Source organism: Nerophis ophidion, linkage group LG08, assembly GCF_033978795.1.
Source record: "Nerophis ophidion isolate RoL-2023_Sa linkage group LG08, RoL_Noph_v1.0, whole genome shotgun sequence".
Lineage (NCBI taxonomy): Eukaryota > Metazoa > Chordata > Actinopteri > Syngnathiformes > Syngnathidae > Nerophis > Nerophis ophidion.
Window position 1 is genome coordinate 66272990 of NC_084618.1, and position 18038 is coordinate 66291027.

At 41.2% G+C, this 18038-nt stretch overlaps 1 protein-coding gene across 1 annotated transcript in view; it reads right to left on the minus strand.

Annotated features, from left to right (window-relative positions):
• Positions 1-1297, minus strand: part of atp2a1l (ATPase sarcoplasmic/endoplasmic reticulum Ca2+ transporting 1, like) — a 17053-nt gene extending 15756 nt beyond the window's left edge. Inside the window, exons 1-3 of the mRNA XM_061909467.1 lie at positions 997-1297; positions 647-664; positions 479-561 (exon numbers count right to left, since the gene is read on the minus strand). Of these exons, the coding sequence (XP_061765451.1) occupies positions 479-561; positions 647-664; positions 997-1114 (219 nt within the window). The 5' untranslated portion in view covers positions 1115-1297. The remainder of the gene's footprint in view (positions 1-478; positions 562-646; positions 665-996) is intronic.
• Positions 1298-18038: the final 16741 nt, after the last annotated feature.

The following is an 18038-nucleotide window of genomic DNA, read 5'->3' on the forward strand; positions in this document are numbered from 1 at the left end:
AATCAGCATATAATAAGAGGGCATCAAATTGGAACATAATAAATGAGTACATTGAATATGATTATAATTAGATGATGCCATTGTTTTTCCAATAATTGGATCTTCTTGCGACTTAGTTCCCGTCGTTCCTTCCTTGAGTCCTGACCTTTTCCCCAAGGATTCAGTTTCCCTCCTCAGCTTCTGGTCGAACCTTAAAATAAACCCCCCTCCACCCCCACCCTATACCATCCTGATCCCCCCCCCCCCCCAGGCCCACCCCCACTAACACCACCACCAACACCCTCCCTCCCTCGGCCCTCAATATTCGCCTTCTAAGGCCATCATGACAGCTGGTGGGGTTGAAAGCCGGGTGCAGGAATTAATACACCCAGCACTTGCAATTTGTCTCAAGTTGTCATACTCGGACGTCTTGCAAGAGGGAGGGTGGGTGAGGGGGGTATCTGAGAAGTCTTGACCTCGGTCTTATAGAGTTCCTTACAAAAGAGATGCAGGCGGCCAGCAGCAGGATTCGGACCAGCAAGTCTTCAAACTGCTCAACGATCAGCTCCCAGATGCTCTTGCCTGTGCAAAAAAAAAAAAAAGTTAACGTAATGCATCAACATTGCATGGCGGACATTAACCTTGTGTGTCCAATTCAGAAACTTACCCTCCTCAGCTGGCAGCTCTGGAAGGATCCACCGAGAAGAAAGCAGAATCAGTGTTTTATTAGTATTGATACATATCATTTAACCCATAATCCATCCAAGGGCCCTTGCCTAAATTTATCTGATCCCCATCCCCTTGATATGTCAAGCCAGGAAGCTTCTTGAGCCGTCACCTGTCCCTCTCGCTCTCCAGCCATCTTCTTTGGCTATCTTTAAATAGCCCTTCAAAGCCCTCAAAGATCTCTGCTTCTCAATGTCTCTCTGCATGTCAAACCAGCTGTTGCTGCAAGGCCTCGCTAAAAAAGCATCGACATGCGGATCCCATCGTTGCACTACCCCGGCCCTTTCTTACCGTTGAAGCCGAACTTGTCCAGGTTCTTCTTGAACTGGTCCGGGGTCAGGCCGCTGTTCTCGTTGACTCCGAAGAACGCCAGGCATTCTGCCGGGGCCTTCATGTGTGCGTTCTCCATCCTGCTTGGATAGACAAGGGCCTGTCCGTGTGACGGTGCCTATACCCACGCTCTTTTTGCGTCTCTGCTGTTGTCTACAAGTGATGATGTGCACCCTTGATCCACCACCCTCGCCCTTCAAGTGTGGCACCCTGCGATTCAGGAGTGCTGGTCTGACAGAAAGAGCGAATAAGTGCATACTTGCCCAGGGTTTTATACCACATAAAGGGTCCCCGGATTGGTGGACACCCCCGCAGACACACGCCTTCAAATTCCAGCATGGAGTGTGGGGGGCGCACAATGGCGGTGAGTGGTCCGGGGGGGGGCGTGGCTTGAGGTGGAGCAATGAGGAGGTGACAGGGACACTTGAAAAAGGAGGTGAAGAAGTGGCGGGGCAAAGGAGAAAAATTGCGTGGACGAGGGCGGGGATGGGGGTGTGACCACCGCCGTGAATGAAAATGAGATCTGTTTTTGGAACATGCATGGTCAGTGGAAATAAGACGAAGAGAGAAGGTGAGAGAGCGAGACAGAAGGATCGTGGAGCGGGAGGTTATTGGGTGACTGACAGCTCAACTGGTTTCTGCTGAGGATGTTGGGGAGAGTGTTAAGGACAAAAAGTGTCCAGTCTCCCATTAATCTACCGAGCAAATAGGGAGACCCAGATTTAGACCAGGGTTTCCAAACTTGGGTGCCACCAGGGATGTTGGGCTACACCGTTTTTTTTTTTTTATTACTATTTTTCTAGGACCCCTGGTCAGGCCCCATGGGGCCTTAAGAGTCGTCATCACTACTTTTCACCACCACTACATGGGGTCGGTGCCCAAAAGACGGTGGGGCTGGGGGGGGGGGGGGGTGGGGGGGGTTGGGACGACACACAATTGTCTACAGTCGTAATAGTATTTTGTCCCCGAGATTTAAACTACATCAGAGAGAATAAAACGAGCATGTAAAAGAAGGAATGTGGAGCTTAAAGCCAGCATGACACACAATCGCACCGCAAAGGAGAAGCCCAGATAAGGGGGGGTGATGAAATATTACTCCTCTCTTTTTTGTTATGACGAGTGAGAGAAGATACAGAGTGTGCAACACATGAGCCGGACACACAAATCTTGCATTGACTCACAGGTGTCACAGAAGGACTGTTGGTCACATCAGGTGCACGCAAATAAACCGTGCCACTGATTCTCAACTGAAAAATATTCCATACATATATACATATATATATATATATATATATGTATGTATATATATATATATATATATATATATGTATATATATATATGTATATATATATATATATATGTATATATATATATATGTATATATATGTCAAAGATGGCATAGGTAAAAATGTGCAATAAAAGGGTTTCATATTATTTTTATTGTTGTCATACCATATTTTAGTTACTGTCAGCAAGTAATTTATTCTCCTATATATATATATATATATATATATATATACATACATACAGTGATGGGGCGGTATAGCTCGGTTGGTAGAGTGGCCGTGCCAGCAATTTGAGGGTTGCAGGTTCGATTCCCGCTTCCGCCATCCTAGTCACTGCCGTTGTGTCCTTGGGCAAGACACTTTACCCACCTGCTCCCAGTGCCACCCACACTGGTTTAAATGTAACTTAGATATTGGGTTTCACTATGTAAAAGCGCTTTGAGTCACTAGAGAAAAGCGCTATATAAATATAATTCACTAAAAAAAAAAAAAAAAAAAAAAGTATTTGAACACCCTGCTATTTTGCAAGTTCTCCCACTTAGAAATCATGGAGGGGTCTGACATTTTCACAGTAGGTGCATGTCCACTGTATGAGAGATAACCTAAAAAGAAAAATCCAGAAATCACAATCTATGATTTTTTAACAATTTATTTGTGTGATAAAGCTGAAAATAAGTATTTGAACACCAACATTAATATTTGGTAGAGTAGCCTTTGTTGTCAATTACAGAGGTCAAACATTTCCTGTAGTTCTTCACCAAGTTTGCACAGTCTACAGGAGGGATTTTGGTCCACTCCTCCACACAGATCTTCTCTAGATCAGTCAGGTTTCCTGGCTGTCGCTGAGTAACACAGACTTTCAGCTCCCTCCAAAGATTTTCATTTGGATTTAGGTCTGGAGACTGGCTAGGCCACTCCGGAACCTTGATATGGTTCTTACGAAGCCACTTCTTGGTTTTCCTGGCTGTGTGCTTTGGGTCATTGTCATGTTGGAAGATCCAGCCACGACTCATCTTCAATGGTCTGACTGAGGAAAGGAGGTTCTTTGCCAAAATCTCACAATACATGGCTGCAGTCATCCTCTCCTTAATACAGTGCAGTCGTCCTGTCCCATGAGCAGAAAAACACCCCCAAAGCATGATGCTACCACCCCCATGCTTCACAGAAGGAGTGGTGTTCTTGGGATGGTACGCATCATTCTTCTTCCTCCAAACACGCATAGTGGAATTATGACCAAAAAGGTCAATTTTGGTCTCATCTGTCCACAAAACTTTATCCCATGACTCCTCTGGATCATCCAAATGGTCATTGGCAAACTTAAGACGGCCTTAACATGTGCTGGTTTAAGCAGGGGAACCTTCCGTGCCATGCATGATTTCAAACCATGACGTCTTAGTGTATTACCAACAGTGACCATGCAAAAAGTGGTCCCAGCTCTTTTCAGGTCAATGACCAAGTCCTGCTGTGTAGTCCTGGGCTGATTCCTCACCTTTCTTGGCATCATTGAGACCCCACCAGGTGATATCTTGCATGGGGCTCCACTCCGATTGAGATTGACCGTCATGTTTAGCTTCTTCCATTTTCTAATGATTGCTCCAATAGTGGACCTTTTTTCACCAAGCTGCTTGGCAATTTCTCCAGAGCCCTTTCCATCCTGGAGTTGTACAATTTTGTCTCTGGTGTCTTTGGACAGCTCTTTGCTCTTAGCCATGCTGAATGTTTGGGTCTTACTGATTTTATGGGGTGGACATTTGTCTTTATGCAGCTAACGACCTCAGACAGGTGCATCTGATTCAGGATAATACAGTGGAGTGGAGGAGGACTTTTAAAGGCGGACTAACAGGTATTTGAGCGTCAGAATTGTAGCTGATAAACAGGTGTTCAAATACTTATTTTTAGTTGTATCACACAAATTGTTAAAAAATCATAGATTGTGATTTGGGGATTTTTTTCTTTTTAGGTTATCTCTCATACAGTGGACATGCACCTACCGTGAAAATTTCAGACCCCTCTATGATTTCTAAGTAGGGAGAACTTGCAAAATAGCAGGGTGTTCAAATACTTATTTTCTTGACTGTATATATATATTTTTAATTGAGATATTGTGATGTATTATTTGTTTTCTTTTTCTAAATTACTCCAATACTAGTGGTGTTTCTTTTTTCTAACAAAAAACATTTAGAAAAGTTGGAATATTTAAAACAGAAAGTGAGCCCAATTTTGACTCTTCTTATATTTAAAATTTACTTTTAATCCTTAGATGCGCAAAGGAAGTAATCTATGATAAAACAAGGGGCAGCTAAAGAAGGACTTCCCCTTTTCTCCCCATATATATATACAATATATACATACATACATACATATATATATATATATATATATATACACATATATATATATATATATATATATATATATATATATATATATATATATATATATATATATATATATATATATATATATATATATATATATATATAAATTAGGGTTGGGCAAATTAATGCGTTAATTACGAGTTAACACATCAATCTATTAACGCCGACAATTATTTTATCACGTATTTGCGTATGTTGTTTACATGCTTTTATTTTGTTAACGCCTTTTCTTATAAAGATGGCGGCGCCCGGACGGGCTTCGGCGTGGAGAGGCTCTTGGTAAAGATGGAACATTTGGCAAAAATACCGGACAATTTTGCAAATTTCATGGCTGGCTTACAGCGTGGTCACTCCGGGATCACTTACGACCGCCAGACAATTCTGAATGTGGATAGATCGGGCCGTTTTGGACTGAATGACGCGTGCTTGCTAGACCGGCTAGCTAGCATGGGAATACTTTGCCGGCTACATCCAGCGGCCTGTGAAGCAGCGGAGTATATGTGTTGTCTGTCTATTTATCAATAATGCAGACGAGGCGTGTTGGCTGAGTTCTTAACGTTTACTTTCAGAGCGTGTATATCACAACATACAAGATGCCGTCATGGCGACACAACCTGCTCGTCACTCCTGTTGCATGCTGGGTAGCGTAGTTCTTTTTTTCCGTGGCTCATAACATCACAATATAGTACCATGTATATGCGTTCAGTTTATCAAAGCACCAAGCAAACAATCGAAAATTCCCATCATATCAATTCCTAGATATGGTCATAATTATTTTAAGTGCACTACGCATAATAAACACAACATTATTAATATTGCTACTACGGATAATTTAATAAAAATTTCCTTAAAACAGCCCACTACCTATAATATAGGTTTTTTAAACATAAGATCCCTGCTAAAAAAATGTTTCCTGCTGTTACCTCAGAAATTGCCTGTTCGGATGTTATGATTGTGGCTCAGAGATTTGTATGTAGATTATATTTATTTTCCATAACAAACAGGATAACTTAAATACCCTGGCAGTGGAAATAAGCTTAAATGTTTGTATTTACATTTTTTGAGTTGATTTTCATAAAATATGCTATTTAACTGCTACTGTTTAACAAGTACTGATTTTAATTGTGTTTGCACAACAAATGTTTTGGCGCTTTTGTTCATGTGGGAGAATATTCCAATAAAGGTGCACTACACACTACTTTTGAATTCATTATTGGGCTTTGCGTATAAAATGCAGTTAATCGCGATTAATCAGTGAAAAAGTGTGATTAATTTCGATTAAAATTTTTAATCGTTGCCCAGCCCTAACATAAATATATGTATACATATATATAAATATACGTATACATGCATACATATATATATACGTATACATATATATTAGAGATGCGCGGTTTGCGGTCTCATCCGCGGAGTCCGCGGATAAACCGCGGGTCGGGTGGTTGACATGACGAAAAATTTGATTTTAATTAGATTTGGGCGGGTGGCGGTTGAACCATCCGGAAATATTTGATATGCATGGTTCTGTGATCGGTATCCTTTGCCGTTCAAAGAGCCATTTAAGACCCGTGTCATAAAGCGAAGAAGTCAATAAAAGACGCTATTATTGTCCTGAATGACTGCCGGTAGTCACCCAGATAATAAGTATTAGGGCGTGCTATGAAGGCATTGGTTTTGTCACCTACTACAACATGTACGAACTGCTTGTCAGTCCAGCATCATGTTGAGTGTGGCTTCCGCGGCAACACACACACGACTGCAAGGCATACTGGGTGACACAGACTACACTAATGGTTGTGATATAAACAATTTTAACACTCTTAGTAAAATGCGCCACGCTGTGAAGCCACACCAATTAAGAATGAATTAAGAATACTTTCAGCTTTATCACACAAATAAATTGTTAAAAAAATCATAGATTGTGATTTCTGGATTTCTTCTTTTTAGGTTATCTCTCATACAGTGGACATAAACCTACCTCGAAAATTTCAGACCCCTCCATGATTTCTAAGTGGGAGAACTTGCAAAATAGCAGGGTGTTCAAATACTTATTTTCTTCACTGTACATTTATATAAACATATATATACACACACACACACGCTGTTGTATTAACATTTGTTAATATATAGCTTAAAGATGTGTGCATTACATTGTTCTTTTGAATGTTTTTATTTATTTCTCTAAAGTAACATGGCTGCTAGGCGGGCCAGCTTGGATCCCTGTAGACCTTTGCTCTACAAATGACCCAGGACGGATGGGATGGAGAGCCCATCGGAGGCATTGACTCAGAATCTGACGATTCAGATGTAGAGGACCTAGATTATTGTCCCCTCACTGAACAAGGCCAGTCAGACACAGAGAAGTACTCGGATGAGTCCTCTGAAGAGGAAATGAATCATGTGTCCAACAAAATGAGTCGCAAGGGCTCTTACTGGATAGAGAGTTATTTCCCAGCCAGGCTAAAACCGAAAACCACAATATTCTAAGTAGTCAGCCAGGGCCTGAACCTTGTTTTAGTAGTCTCACCAATAGATGCATAGAAGTTGTTCATGTCTGATAATACAAGAAAAGGTGCTGACATGCACAAACCCTTACTTACATGTATGTATGTTGCCGAGTAATAATGACCTCCTGGGTGGTGAGACTGCTGTGGAACAGTATTGACAGTCAAAGTTGCATCAGATGTGAAAGATGACATCAAATTTGGAAGTGGGATAGTCAGAGTTGCTCTGATTTAAATTTTCATAAAAGATTCCAAAGACCTGCTTGGGGTCATTTTTGACCCCACCTGTGGAAGAGTGGGTAGGGATACAACAACTGCAATTTCTTAAAATTAATGAAAAACACAAATGGTCTCATGTTACAGCAGGGTGTAGAACAGGGTTTAGTGTGTGTGCCTCACAATAAGAAGGTCCAGTGTTTGATCCCCGGGTTCGGAGGTCTTTCTGTTTGGATCTTGGATGTTCTGGGGCTTGTGGCTCTCGGGGTCACTGGGTGCTAGAACTGATTCTAGCTGCAAACGGGCGAACGACGGGCCTGGCGCCCAAAAGCGGTAGGAAATGGATGGATATGAGGAATACCTGGAATATGTAATTATTACAACTTTTCGTTTAATATTTTTGAGAACAAATCAACGTATAGTTTGATACATTTTGTAATGTTTGCACAGCTATATTGAATTCCAAGATGGCGGCGCCCGGACGGGCTGCGACATCGCGGAGCTCTTGCTAAATATGAAACATTTGGCAAAAATACCGGACCATTCTGCAAACTTTATGGCTGGCTCACATCGTGGTCACTCCATGATCACGTACGGCCGCCAGACACTTCTGGATGTGGACATATCGGGCCGTTTTGGACTGATAGACGCGTGCTTGCTAGACCTGGGACTACTTCGGCGGCTACATCCAGCGGCCTGTGAAGCAGGGGAGTATAGTAGCAGCGGGGGCCGTCTACGGAGCAGACGCCAGCGGTGTGATCGGAAACGCGGATGCCGAGCGGGGCTAAAAACAAAGCAGAAGGCTAATCCCCACAGAACACCACTTCCCTCCATCCTGAAGCCGGATTTAAATAGAAGATGCAAGCCTACTGGTCTGGGTAAGGAGTCAGTTAAATTAGAACAAGTTTTTTCTGCTTTGATTGTTTCAGAGTTAGACATGTGTTCTACTGAGGTGGCAAACTATGATGCGTGCAGTTTATCAAAGCAACAAACAAACAATCGGAACATGCGTTCTACTGAGTTGGCAAACTATGATGCGTGCAGTTTATCAAAGCAACAAACAAACAATCGGATAATTCCCGTCGTATCAATTCCTAGATATGGTCGTAATTATACTAAATGCACTGGGCATAATAAACACAACATTATTAATATTGCTACTACGAATAATTTGATCAAAAATTACCTAAAACAGCCCACTACCTATAATATAGGTTTTTTAAACATGAGATCATTGTCTCCCAAAACGTTGTTAGTTAATGATATCATCAGAGACAACAATCTTAACGTCATCGTTCTCAGCGAAACCTGGCTTTAACCTAACGACTTTTTTGCGCTAAATGAGGCATGTCCTCCTAACTTTACACATGCGCATATTGCCCGTCCCCTTAAAAGGGGTGGAGGGGTCGCACTAATATACAACGAAAATTTTAACCTTAGTCCTAACATAAATAATAAATATAAATCGTTTGAGGTGCTTACTATGAGGGCTGTCACACTGCTGCCTCTACAACTGGCTGTTATCTACCGCCCCCAGGGCCCTACTCGGACTTTATCAATGAATTCTCAGAGTTCGTTGCTGATCTAGTGACGCACGCCGATAATTTAATCATAATGGGGGACTTCAATATCCATATGAATACCCCATCGGACCCACCGTGCGTAGCGCTCCAGACTATAATTGATAGCTGTGGTCTCACACAAATAATAAATGAACCCACGCATCGCAACGGTAATACGATAGACCTAGTGCTTGTCAGGGGTATCACCGTTTCCAAAGTTGCGATACTCCCGTATACTAAAGTATTGTCCGATCATTACCTTATAAAATTTGAGGTTCAGACGCATGTTCGTCAAACTAATAATAATAATAATAACTGCTATAGCAGCCGCAACATTAATACGGCCACAACGACAACTCTTGCTGACCTACTGCCCTCGGTAATGGCACCATTCCCAAAGTATGTGGGCTCTATTGATAACCTCACTAACAACTTTAACAACGCCCTGCGCGAAACCATTGATAACATATCACCGCTAAAGTTAAAAAAGGCTCCAAAAAAGCGTACCCCGTGGTTTACAGAAGAAACTAGAGCTCAGAAATTATTATGTAGAAAGCTGGAACGCAAATGGCGCACGACTAAACTTGAGGTGCACCATCAAGCATGGAGTGATAGTTTAATAACTTATAAAGGCATGCTTACCTTAGCTAAAGCTAAATATTACTCAAATCTCATCCACCTTAATAAAAACGATCCTAAATTTTTGTTTAGTACGGTAGCATCGCTAACCCAACAAGGGACCCCTTCCAGTAGCTCCACCCACTCAGCTGATGACTTTATGCAATTTTTTAATAAGAAAATTGAAGTCATTAGAAAGGAGATTAAAGACAATGCGTCCCAGCTACAACGGGGTTCTATTAACACTGATACGATTGTATATACGGCGGATACTGCCCTGCAAAATAGTTTCTCTCGTTTTGAGGAAATAACAGAGGAATTGTTACAACGTGTAAATGGAATAAAACAAACAACGTGTTTACTTGACCCTCTTCCTGGGAAACTTATCAAGGAGCTCTTTGTATTATTAGGTCCATCAGTGCTAAATATTATAAACTTATCACTTTCCTCGGGCACTGTTCCCCTAGCATTCAAAAAAGCGGTTATTCATCCTCTTCTTAAAAGACCTAACCTCAATCCTGACCTCATGGTAAACTACCGACCGGTGTCTCACCTTCCCTTTATTTCAAAAATCCTCGAAAAAATTGTTGCGGAGCAGTTGAATGAACACTTAGCGTCTAACAATCTATGTGAAACCTTTCAATCCGGTTTCAGGGCAAATCACTCCACAGAGACAGCCCTCGCAAAAATGACTAATGATCTATTGCTAACGATGGATTCTGATGCGTCATCTATGTTGCTGCTCCTCGATCTTAGCGCTGCTTTCGATACCGTTGATCATAATATTTTATTAGAACGTATCAAAACACGAATTGGTATGTCAGACTTAGCCATGTCTTGGTTTAACTCTTATCTTACTGATAGGATGCAGTGCGTCTCCCATAACAGTGTGACCTCGGACTACGTTAAGGTAACGTGTGGAGTTCCCCAGGGTTCGGTCCTTGGGCCTGCACTCTTCAGCATCTACATGCTGCCGCTAGGTGACATCATACGCAAATACGGTGTTAGCGTTCACTGTTATGCTGATGACACCCAACTCTACATGCCCCTAAAGCTGACCAACACGCCGGATTGTAGTCAGCTGGAGGCGTGTCTTAATGAAATTAAACAATGGATGTCCGCTAACTTTTTGCAACTCAACGCCAAAAAAACGGAAATGCTCATTATCGGTCCTGCTAGACACCGAACTCTATTTAATAATACAACTCTAACATTTGACAACCAAACAATTAAACAAGGCGACACGGTAAAGAATCTGGGTATTATCTTCGACCCAACTCTCTCCTTTGAGTCACACATTAAAAGCGTTACTAAAACGGCCTTCTTTCATCTCCGTAATATCGCTAAAATTCGCTCCATTTTGTCCACTAAAGACGCTGAGATCATTATCCATGCATTTGTTACGTCTCGCCTCGATTACTGTAACGTATTATTTTCGGGTCTCCCCATGTCTAGCATTAAAAGATTACAGTTGGTACAAAATGCGGCTGCTAGACTTTTGACAAGAACAAGAAAGTTTGATCATATTACGCCTGTACTGGCTCACCTGCACTGGAAACCAGTGCAGGTGAGCCAGTGTGCACTGGCTTCCTGTGCACTTAAGATGTGACTTTAAGGTTTTACTACTTACATATAAAATACTACACGGCCTAGCTCCATCCTATCTTGCCGATTGTATTGCACCATATGTCCCGGCAAGAAATCTGCGTTCAAAAGACTCCGGATTATTAGTGATTCCCAAAGCCCAAAAAAAGTCTGCGGGCTATAGAGCGTTTTCCGTTCGGGCTCCAGTACTCTGGAATGCCCTCCCGGTAACAGTTCGAGATGCTACCTCAGTAGAAGCATTTAAGTCTCACCTTAAAACTCATTTGTATACTCTAGCCTTTAAATAGACTCCCTTTTTAGACCAGTTGATCTGCCGTTTCTTTTCTTTTTCTCCTATGTCCCACTCTCCCTTGTGGAGGGGGTCCGGTCCGATCCGGTGGCCATGTACTGCTTGCCTGTGTATCGGCTGGGGACATCTCTGTGCTGCTGATCCGCCTCCGCTTGGGATGTTTTCCTGCTGGCTCCACTGTGAACGGGACTCTTGCTGCTGTGTTGGATCCGCTTTGGACTGGACTTTCGCGACTGTGTTGGATCCATTATGGATTTAACTTTCACAGTATCATGTTAGACCCGCTCGACATCCTTGCTTTCGTCTTCTCCAAGGTTCTCATAGTCATCATTGTCACCGACGTCCCACTGGGTGTGAGTTTTCCTTGCCCTTATGTGGGCCTACCGAGGATGTCGTAGTGGTTTGTGTTGTGGTTTGATCAGCCCTTCGAGACACTAGTGATTCAGGGCTATATAAGTAAACCTTGATTGATAGCAAAAATTTTAGACCCCACTTGTGGAAAGAATGTAGGCATTGGTAAGTTGTACAGGGCAGCTACTCAAACTACAATCTTTGTTTCACCTTCCTCCATGTTTAAACACCTATTAAAATGTTGCTTTTCGAAACAATGGGGAAAAAAAATTCCCGGCTCCAGACTGAGCGTATGCCCCCCTCCCACCACTTTCCCCCCATCAGCGCATCTGTTCTGTAACCCTATACAATGCTCTTTTGTTGTACTGTTTAAGTGCAATGACATATATAGTGGTATCCTTTTCTGTCCTAGTTATCAGTATGCTAGGACACAAAAAAAAAACGACAAACCCTGTTTCCATATGAGTTGGGAAATTGTGTTAGATGTAAATATAAACGGAATACAATGATTTGTAAATCCTTTTCAACCCATATTCAATTCAATGCACTACAAAGACAAGATATTTGATGTTCAAACTCATAACATTTATTTTTTTTTTGCAAATAATAATTAGCTTAGAATTTCACGGCTGCAACACGTGCCAAAGTAGTTGGGAAAGGACATGTTCACCACTGTGTTACATCACCTTTTCTTTTAACAACACTCAATAAACGTTTGGGAACTGAGGAAACTAATTGTTGAAGCTTTGAAAGTGGAATTCTTTCCCATTCTTGTTTTATGTAGAGCTTCAGTCGTTCAACAGTCCGGGGTCTCCGCTGTCGTATTTTACGCTTCATAATGCGCCACACATTTTCGATGGGAGACAGGTCTGGACTGCAGGCGGGCCAGGAAAGTACCTGCACTCTTTTTTTACGAAGCCACGATGTTGTAACACTTGTCTTGCAAAAATAAGCAGGGGCATCCATGATAACGTTGCTTGGATGACAATATTTGTTGCTCCACAACCTGTATGGGCCTTTCAGCATTAATGGTGCCTTCACAGATTTGTGTAAGTTACCCATGCCTTGGGCACTAATACACCTCCATACCATCACCGATGCTGGCTTTTGAACTTTGCGCCTATAACAATCCGAATGATTATTTTCCTCTTTGTTCTGGAGGACACCACGTCCTATTTCCAAATATAATTTGAAATGTGGACTCATCAGACCACAGAACACCTTTCCACTTTGCATCAGTCCATCTTAGGTGAGCTCGGGCCCAGCCAAGCCAGCGGCATTTCAGGATATTGTTGATAAATGGGTTTAGCTTTGCATAGCAGAGTTTTAACTTGCACTTACAGATGTAGCGACCAACTGTAGTTACTGTCAGTGGTTTTATGAAATGTCCCTGAGCCCATGTGGTGATATCCTTTACACACTGATGTCGGTTATTGATGCAGTACCGCCTGAGGGATCAATGGTCCGTAATATCATCGCTTACGTGCAGTGATTTCTCCAGATTCTCTGAACCTTTTGACGATTTTACAGACCGTAGATGGTAAAAACCCTAAATTCCTTGCAATAGCTCGTTGAGAAATGTTGTTCTAAAACTGTTCGACAATTTGCTTACAAATTGGTGACCCTCACCCCATCCTTGTTTGTGAATTACTTAGCATTTCATGGAAGCTGCTTTTATACCCAATCATGGCCCCAAACTGTTCACATATAGCCTGCACACCTGTGGGATGTTCCATATAAGTGTTTGAGGAGCATTCCTCAACTTTATCAGTATTTATTGCCACCTTTCCCAACTTCTTTGTCCCGTGTTGCTGGCATCAAATTCTAAAGTTAATGATTATTCGCCAAAAAAAATGTTTATCAGTTTGAACATCAAATATGTTGTCTTAGTAGCATATTCAACTGAATATTGGTTGAAAATGATTTGAAAATCATTGTACTCCGTTTATATTTACATCTAACACAATTTCTCAACTTATATGGAAACAGGGTTTGTACAATCATAAAATCAAACTAAGTCCTCTCTGGGGGCAGCACGGTGGAACTGGGGTTAGTGAATGTGCCTCACAATACTAAGGTCCACGGGATATTTCTATGTGGAGTTTTAGGGTTCTCCCCGTGACTGCGTGGGTTCCCTCCGGGTACTCCGGCTTCCTCCCACCTCAAAGACATGCACCTGGGGATAGGTTGATTGACAACACTAAATTGGTGTAAAATGTGAATGTGAAAGTTGTCTATGTGTTGGCCCTGCGATGAGGTGGCGAATTGTACAGGGTGTACGCCACCTTCCTCCCAAATGCAGCTGAGAGAGATTCCAGCACCCCCCACGATCCCAAATGTGACAAGCGGTAGAAAATGGATGGTATTGTCAGTCATGACTAAGCATGATGGTTCAAGTGTGCCTAAATAATTATTCTTTATGTTGGTAAGAAGTGTGAAGCCCTGCCCTTGATTTACTATTTGTTTAAACAGCAGTAAAGTTTCATAAACAAGACGGTGGTGGCTGCAGGGGTTTTCAGTCACAGTGGAGGGGTGTGTGTGTGTGTGTCTGTGGGTGGGTGGGGTTGCATGCATAAAAGTGCTGCTGCTAATCAATAAAAGGCAACAGGTGTCAAATGCAAGCCTCTTTTTTCCAACCCTGTATTATTGACATACAAGTGAGACAACCACTGCTTCAGCATTAGCTCATGAAAAGTATCCATGCACCGTCTTATATTTCATATACTGTCCGGAAGCCAACTAGTGACAGTAAACCAGCTCCTTTCATTAAGGAGCTATTTGCGTCTCTACATATACAATAACACCTGTGTTTGGATTAAGATTTGTTACTAAATTCATGTAAAATTTCAAAGCATTATCATTGCAGTTTATGTTTAATTAGTTTGACGTTCGAAGCATGCCTAAGCAGATGTATTGATTGGTAAGGAGTAGGCTCTATTTGACTTCAAGGCTTGAATAACCTCAGAAAAAACATATATTTAAAAAAAAACAAAAAAAAAAAAAAAACATTACAATTATGCCCCTAATTTTGACAAAATAAAGTATATGCAATATTTTCCAAAAGGTACAACAGTGCTTATGTTGTATTTTGTCCATTGATAAGATAAATCAAGTGTTTTTCTGACAATGGGGCTTTTTTTTTTTTTTTTTATTAAAATCAAAAGACTTTTAAAGGTTGGATTTAAAAGTCGTTGAAAAGATTTGTTGAGGTGAAAGTGTAAAACAAGTTTTCATTATGCTTATGAGAGGGATCGTTTTGGGACCTAAAAGTTAAAAATGTAACATAATTTATAAAAAGGTCCTCAAGGGTTAATGTGATGCATATTATTTGAGTGTACAAAATGCCAGGAAGCAAAGTTTTACAGGAGTACTTTACACATACTATGATTAGTACTATTCCTATAATAGGAGGTTTGAGCATGACTCATGGAGAAAGTAGATCCAATTAAAAAATATTTGATTAACCTGCACACAGTTCTTAACACAAAATACTTGGATTCTTATTTTACAGTCTTATTTCACTGTAGACATTTTTAAGAAAACTTTAGCGAGTGATGAATGACAGAGTGAAGGCCCTCGATGTCCGCTTTAGGAACGATAAAGCCTCTCTCTCTCCCTCTCCCCGTGTGTAGCCTTGAACTCTACACCGGTCTTATTTTGACATGTCATTCAAGCTATGTGAGCTATTGACATTGTACATCATTTGCTTTAAACGTTTTTTAAAAAGATACCGTTGTGGCATTTGTTGCCATGTCAATAAGCACCAACGTAAGCCCTTAATTACAATTGGAAACATTATGTAACGTGAAGCGGTACATCTAATTAAAAATATATGTACATATTAAAAATGTTAAATTAAATAAATTCACCTATTTCATCCATGCTTTTAATGTATTTACTGCATCTGTTGGAATTGTCATTCTATTATCATTTTGTATTGTGTGCGTTATACAACGCCACAACCCATTGGATTTGCTAAATACGTGCATTTAAAATAAAAATATTTCAAAAAATGATTGCCCTAAACATTCCTTAACCATTGTATTTGTTATTTACTACACTCATTGGACCTGTCACTCTGTGTCATTTCATATTGTATGCATTCAAACACACAAAGAAAATTGTTGAAATTACAAATGCTTTGGTATTCACATGTTTATTTTCTTTGCATTTGAACACCACAAAAAAAAAAAAAAAAAAAAAAAGCCAAATCTGATTTTATACACAGAACTCCAAAAATGGACTGGACACAATGATTGGCACACTCAACTTTATATTTGGTAGCACACCCTTTTGGAAAAAAAACTGAAATTAATATCTTCCTCTAACCATCAATGAGTTTCTTACACCTTGTTACTGGATTTTTGGACCAATTTTCTTTGGCAAACCGCTTCAAGTCTCTCCGATTTGAAGGGTGCCTTCTCCCAACTGCTCTTTTTACATTTCTCCACAGATGTTCTATAGGATCTAGATCTGGACTCATTGATGGCCACTTCAGAACTCTCCAGTATTTTCGTGGGCTTTTTTGAAGAATGCTTTGGGTCGTCATCCTGCTGGAAGACCCATGACCTCTGACGGAGACCCAGTTTTCTGACACTGGGCCCTACATTATGCCCCAAATTTCTTTGGTAGTTGTCAGATTTCATGATGCCATGCACGCAGTCAAGGCATCCGGTACCAGAAGCAGAAAAGCTACCGCAAAACATCAGTGAACCTCCACCATGTTTGCCTGTAGGGATGATGTTCTTTTCTTTGAAGGCCTCATTTTGTTTTCTGTAAACAGTGTGATGATGTGCTTTACCAAAAAGCTCCACTTTAGTTTCATCAATCCTCAGGACGTTCTGCCAGAACGATTTTGGTTTCCTCAGGTAAGTTTTTGTAAACTCCAGTTTTGCTTATTTTTATCTCCGTGTCAGCAGCGGGGTCCTCTTGGGTCTCCTACCATAGCGCCCCTTTTCATTGAGATGGCGACGGATCGTGCGAGCGGACACTGTTGTTCCCTGTGTCTGCAGGTCAGCTTGAATTCATTTGTTAATGGACCGAGGTTCTTTATCCATAATTCTAACAAACCTTCGTTGCAGTCTTTAATCAATTTTTTTCTTCTGTCCATATCCAGAGAGGTTAGCTACAGCGCCGTGGGCTTTAAACTTCTTGATGACATTTCACACAGTAGACACAGGAACATTTAGATCACTGGAGATGGACTTTTAGCCTTGAAATTCTCCATGCTTATCCACAATCTTGGCTCTCAAATCTTCTGAGAGTTATTTGCTCTTCTTTCTTTTCTTCGTGCTCAGTGTGGTACACACAACATAAAAGTTTGAGTAAAATGTTCACAATTTTAACTGGCTGCAAGTGTGATTTCTACATTGCCAGCACCTGTTACTTGCTACAGGTGAGTTTAATTACAAATTAAAAGAGCATCACATGCTTGGTACACAACTATTTCTCACAATTTTGAAAATGTGCCAATTCAACACTTCGGATGTGTTAAACTAAGATTTTAAATAAATAGATTAAAAAATATACATATGAACGTATATAAATTCACAAATTTCAGCATAAAAATATTTTCCTTAACTATATACCGTTGAGATTCACTCTGTAGCGTATTTTTGCATTGCGTACATTACAACACAAAAGAGACAGACGTAGTAATTATATCTAATACAAAGTGTTATTTCTTCCTTCCATCCATTTTCTACCGCTTATTCCCTTTTTGGGGTCGCGGGGGGCGCCGGCACCTATCTCAGCTACAGTCGGGCGGAAGGCAGGGTACACCCTGGACAAGTCGCCACCTCATCGCAGGGCCAACACAGATAGACGGACAACATTCACACTCACATCCACACACTAGGGCCAATTTAGTGTTGCCAATCAACCTATCCCCAGGTGCATGTCTTTGGAAGTGGGAGGAAGCCGGAGAACATGCAAACGCCACACAGAAAGATCCCGAGCCTGGATTTGAACCCAGGACTGCAGGACCTTCGTATTGTGAGGCAGATGCATTAACCCCTCTGCCACCGTGAAGCCTTATTACTTCCTGCTTGACTAAAAATATGAAGTCATTTTTGGGGAAGTGTTCATGTCTGGCATCAGTTCCTGATGACACTGATTTGATGCTTGTTGGAAGAAAACACCATTTTAAATGTAAAATACGGTTAAAAGTGAAATGAGCATTATGTGACATTTT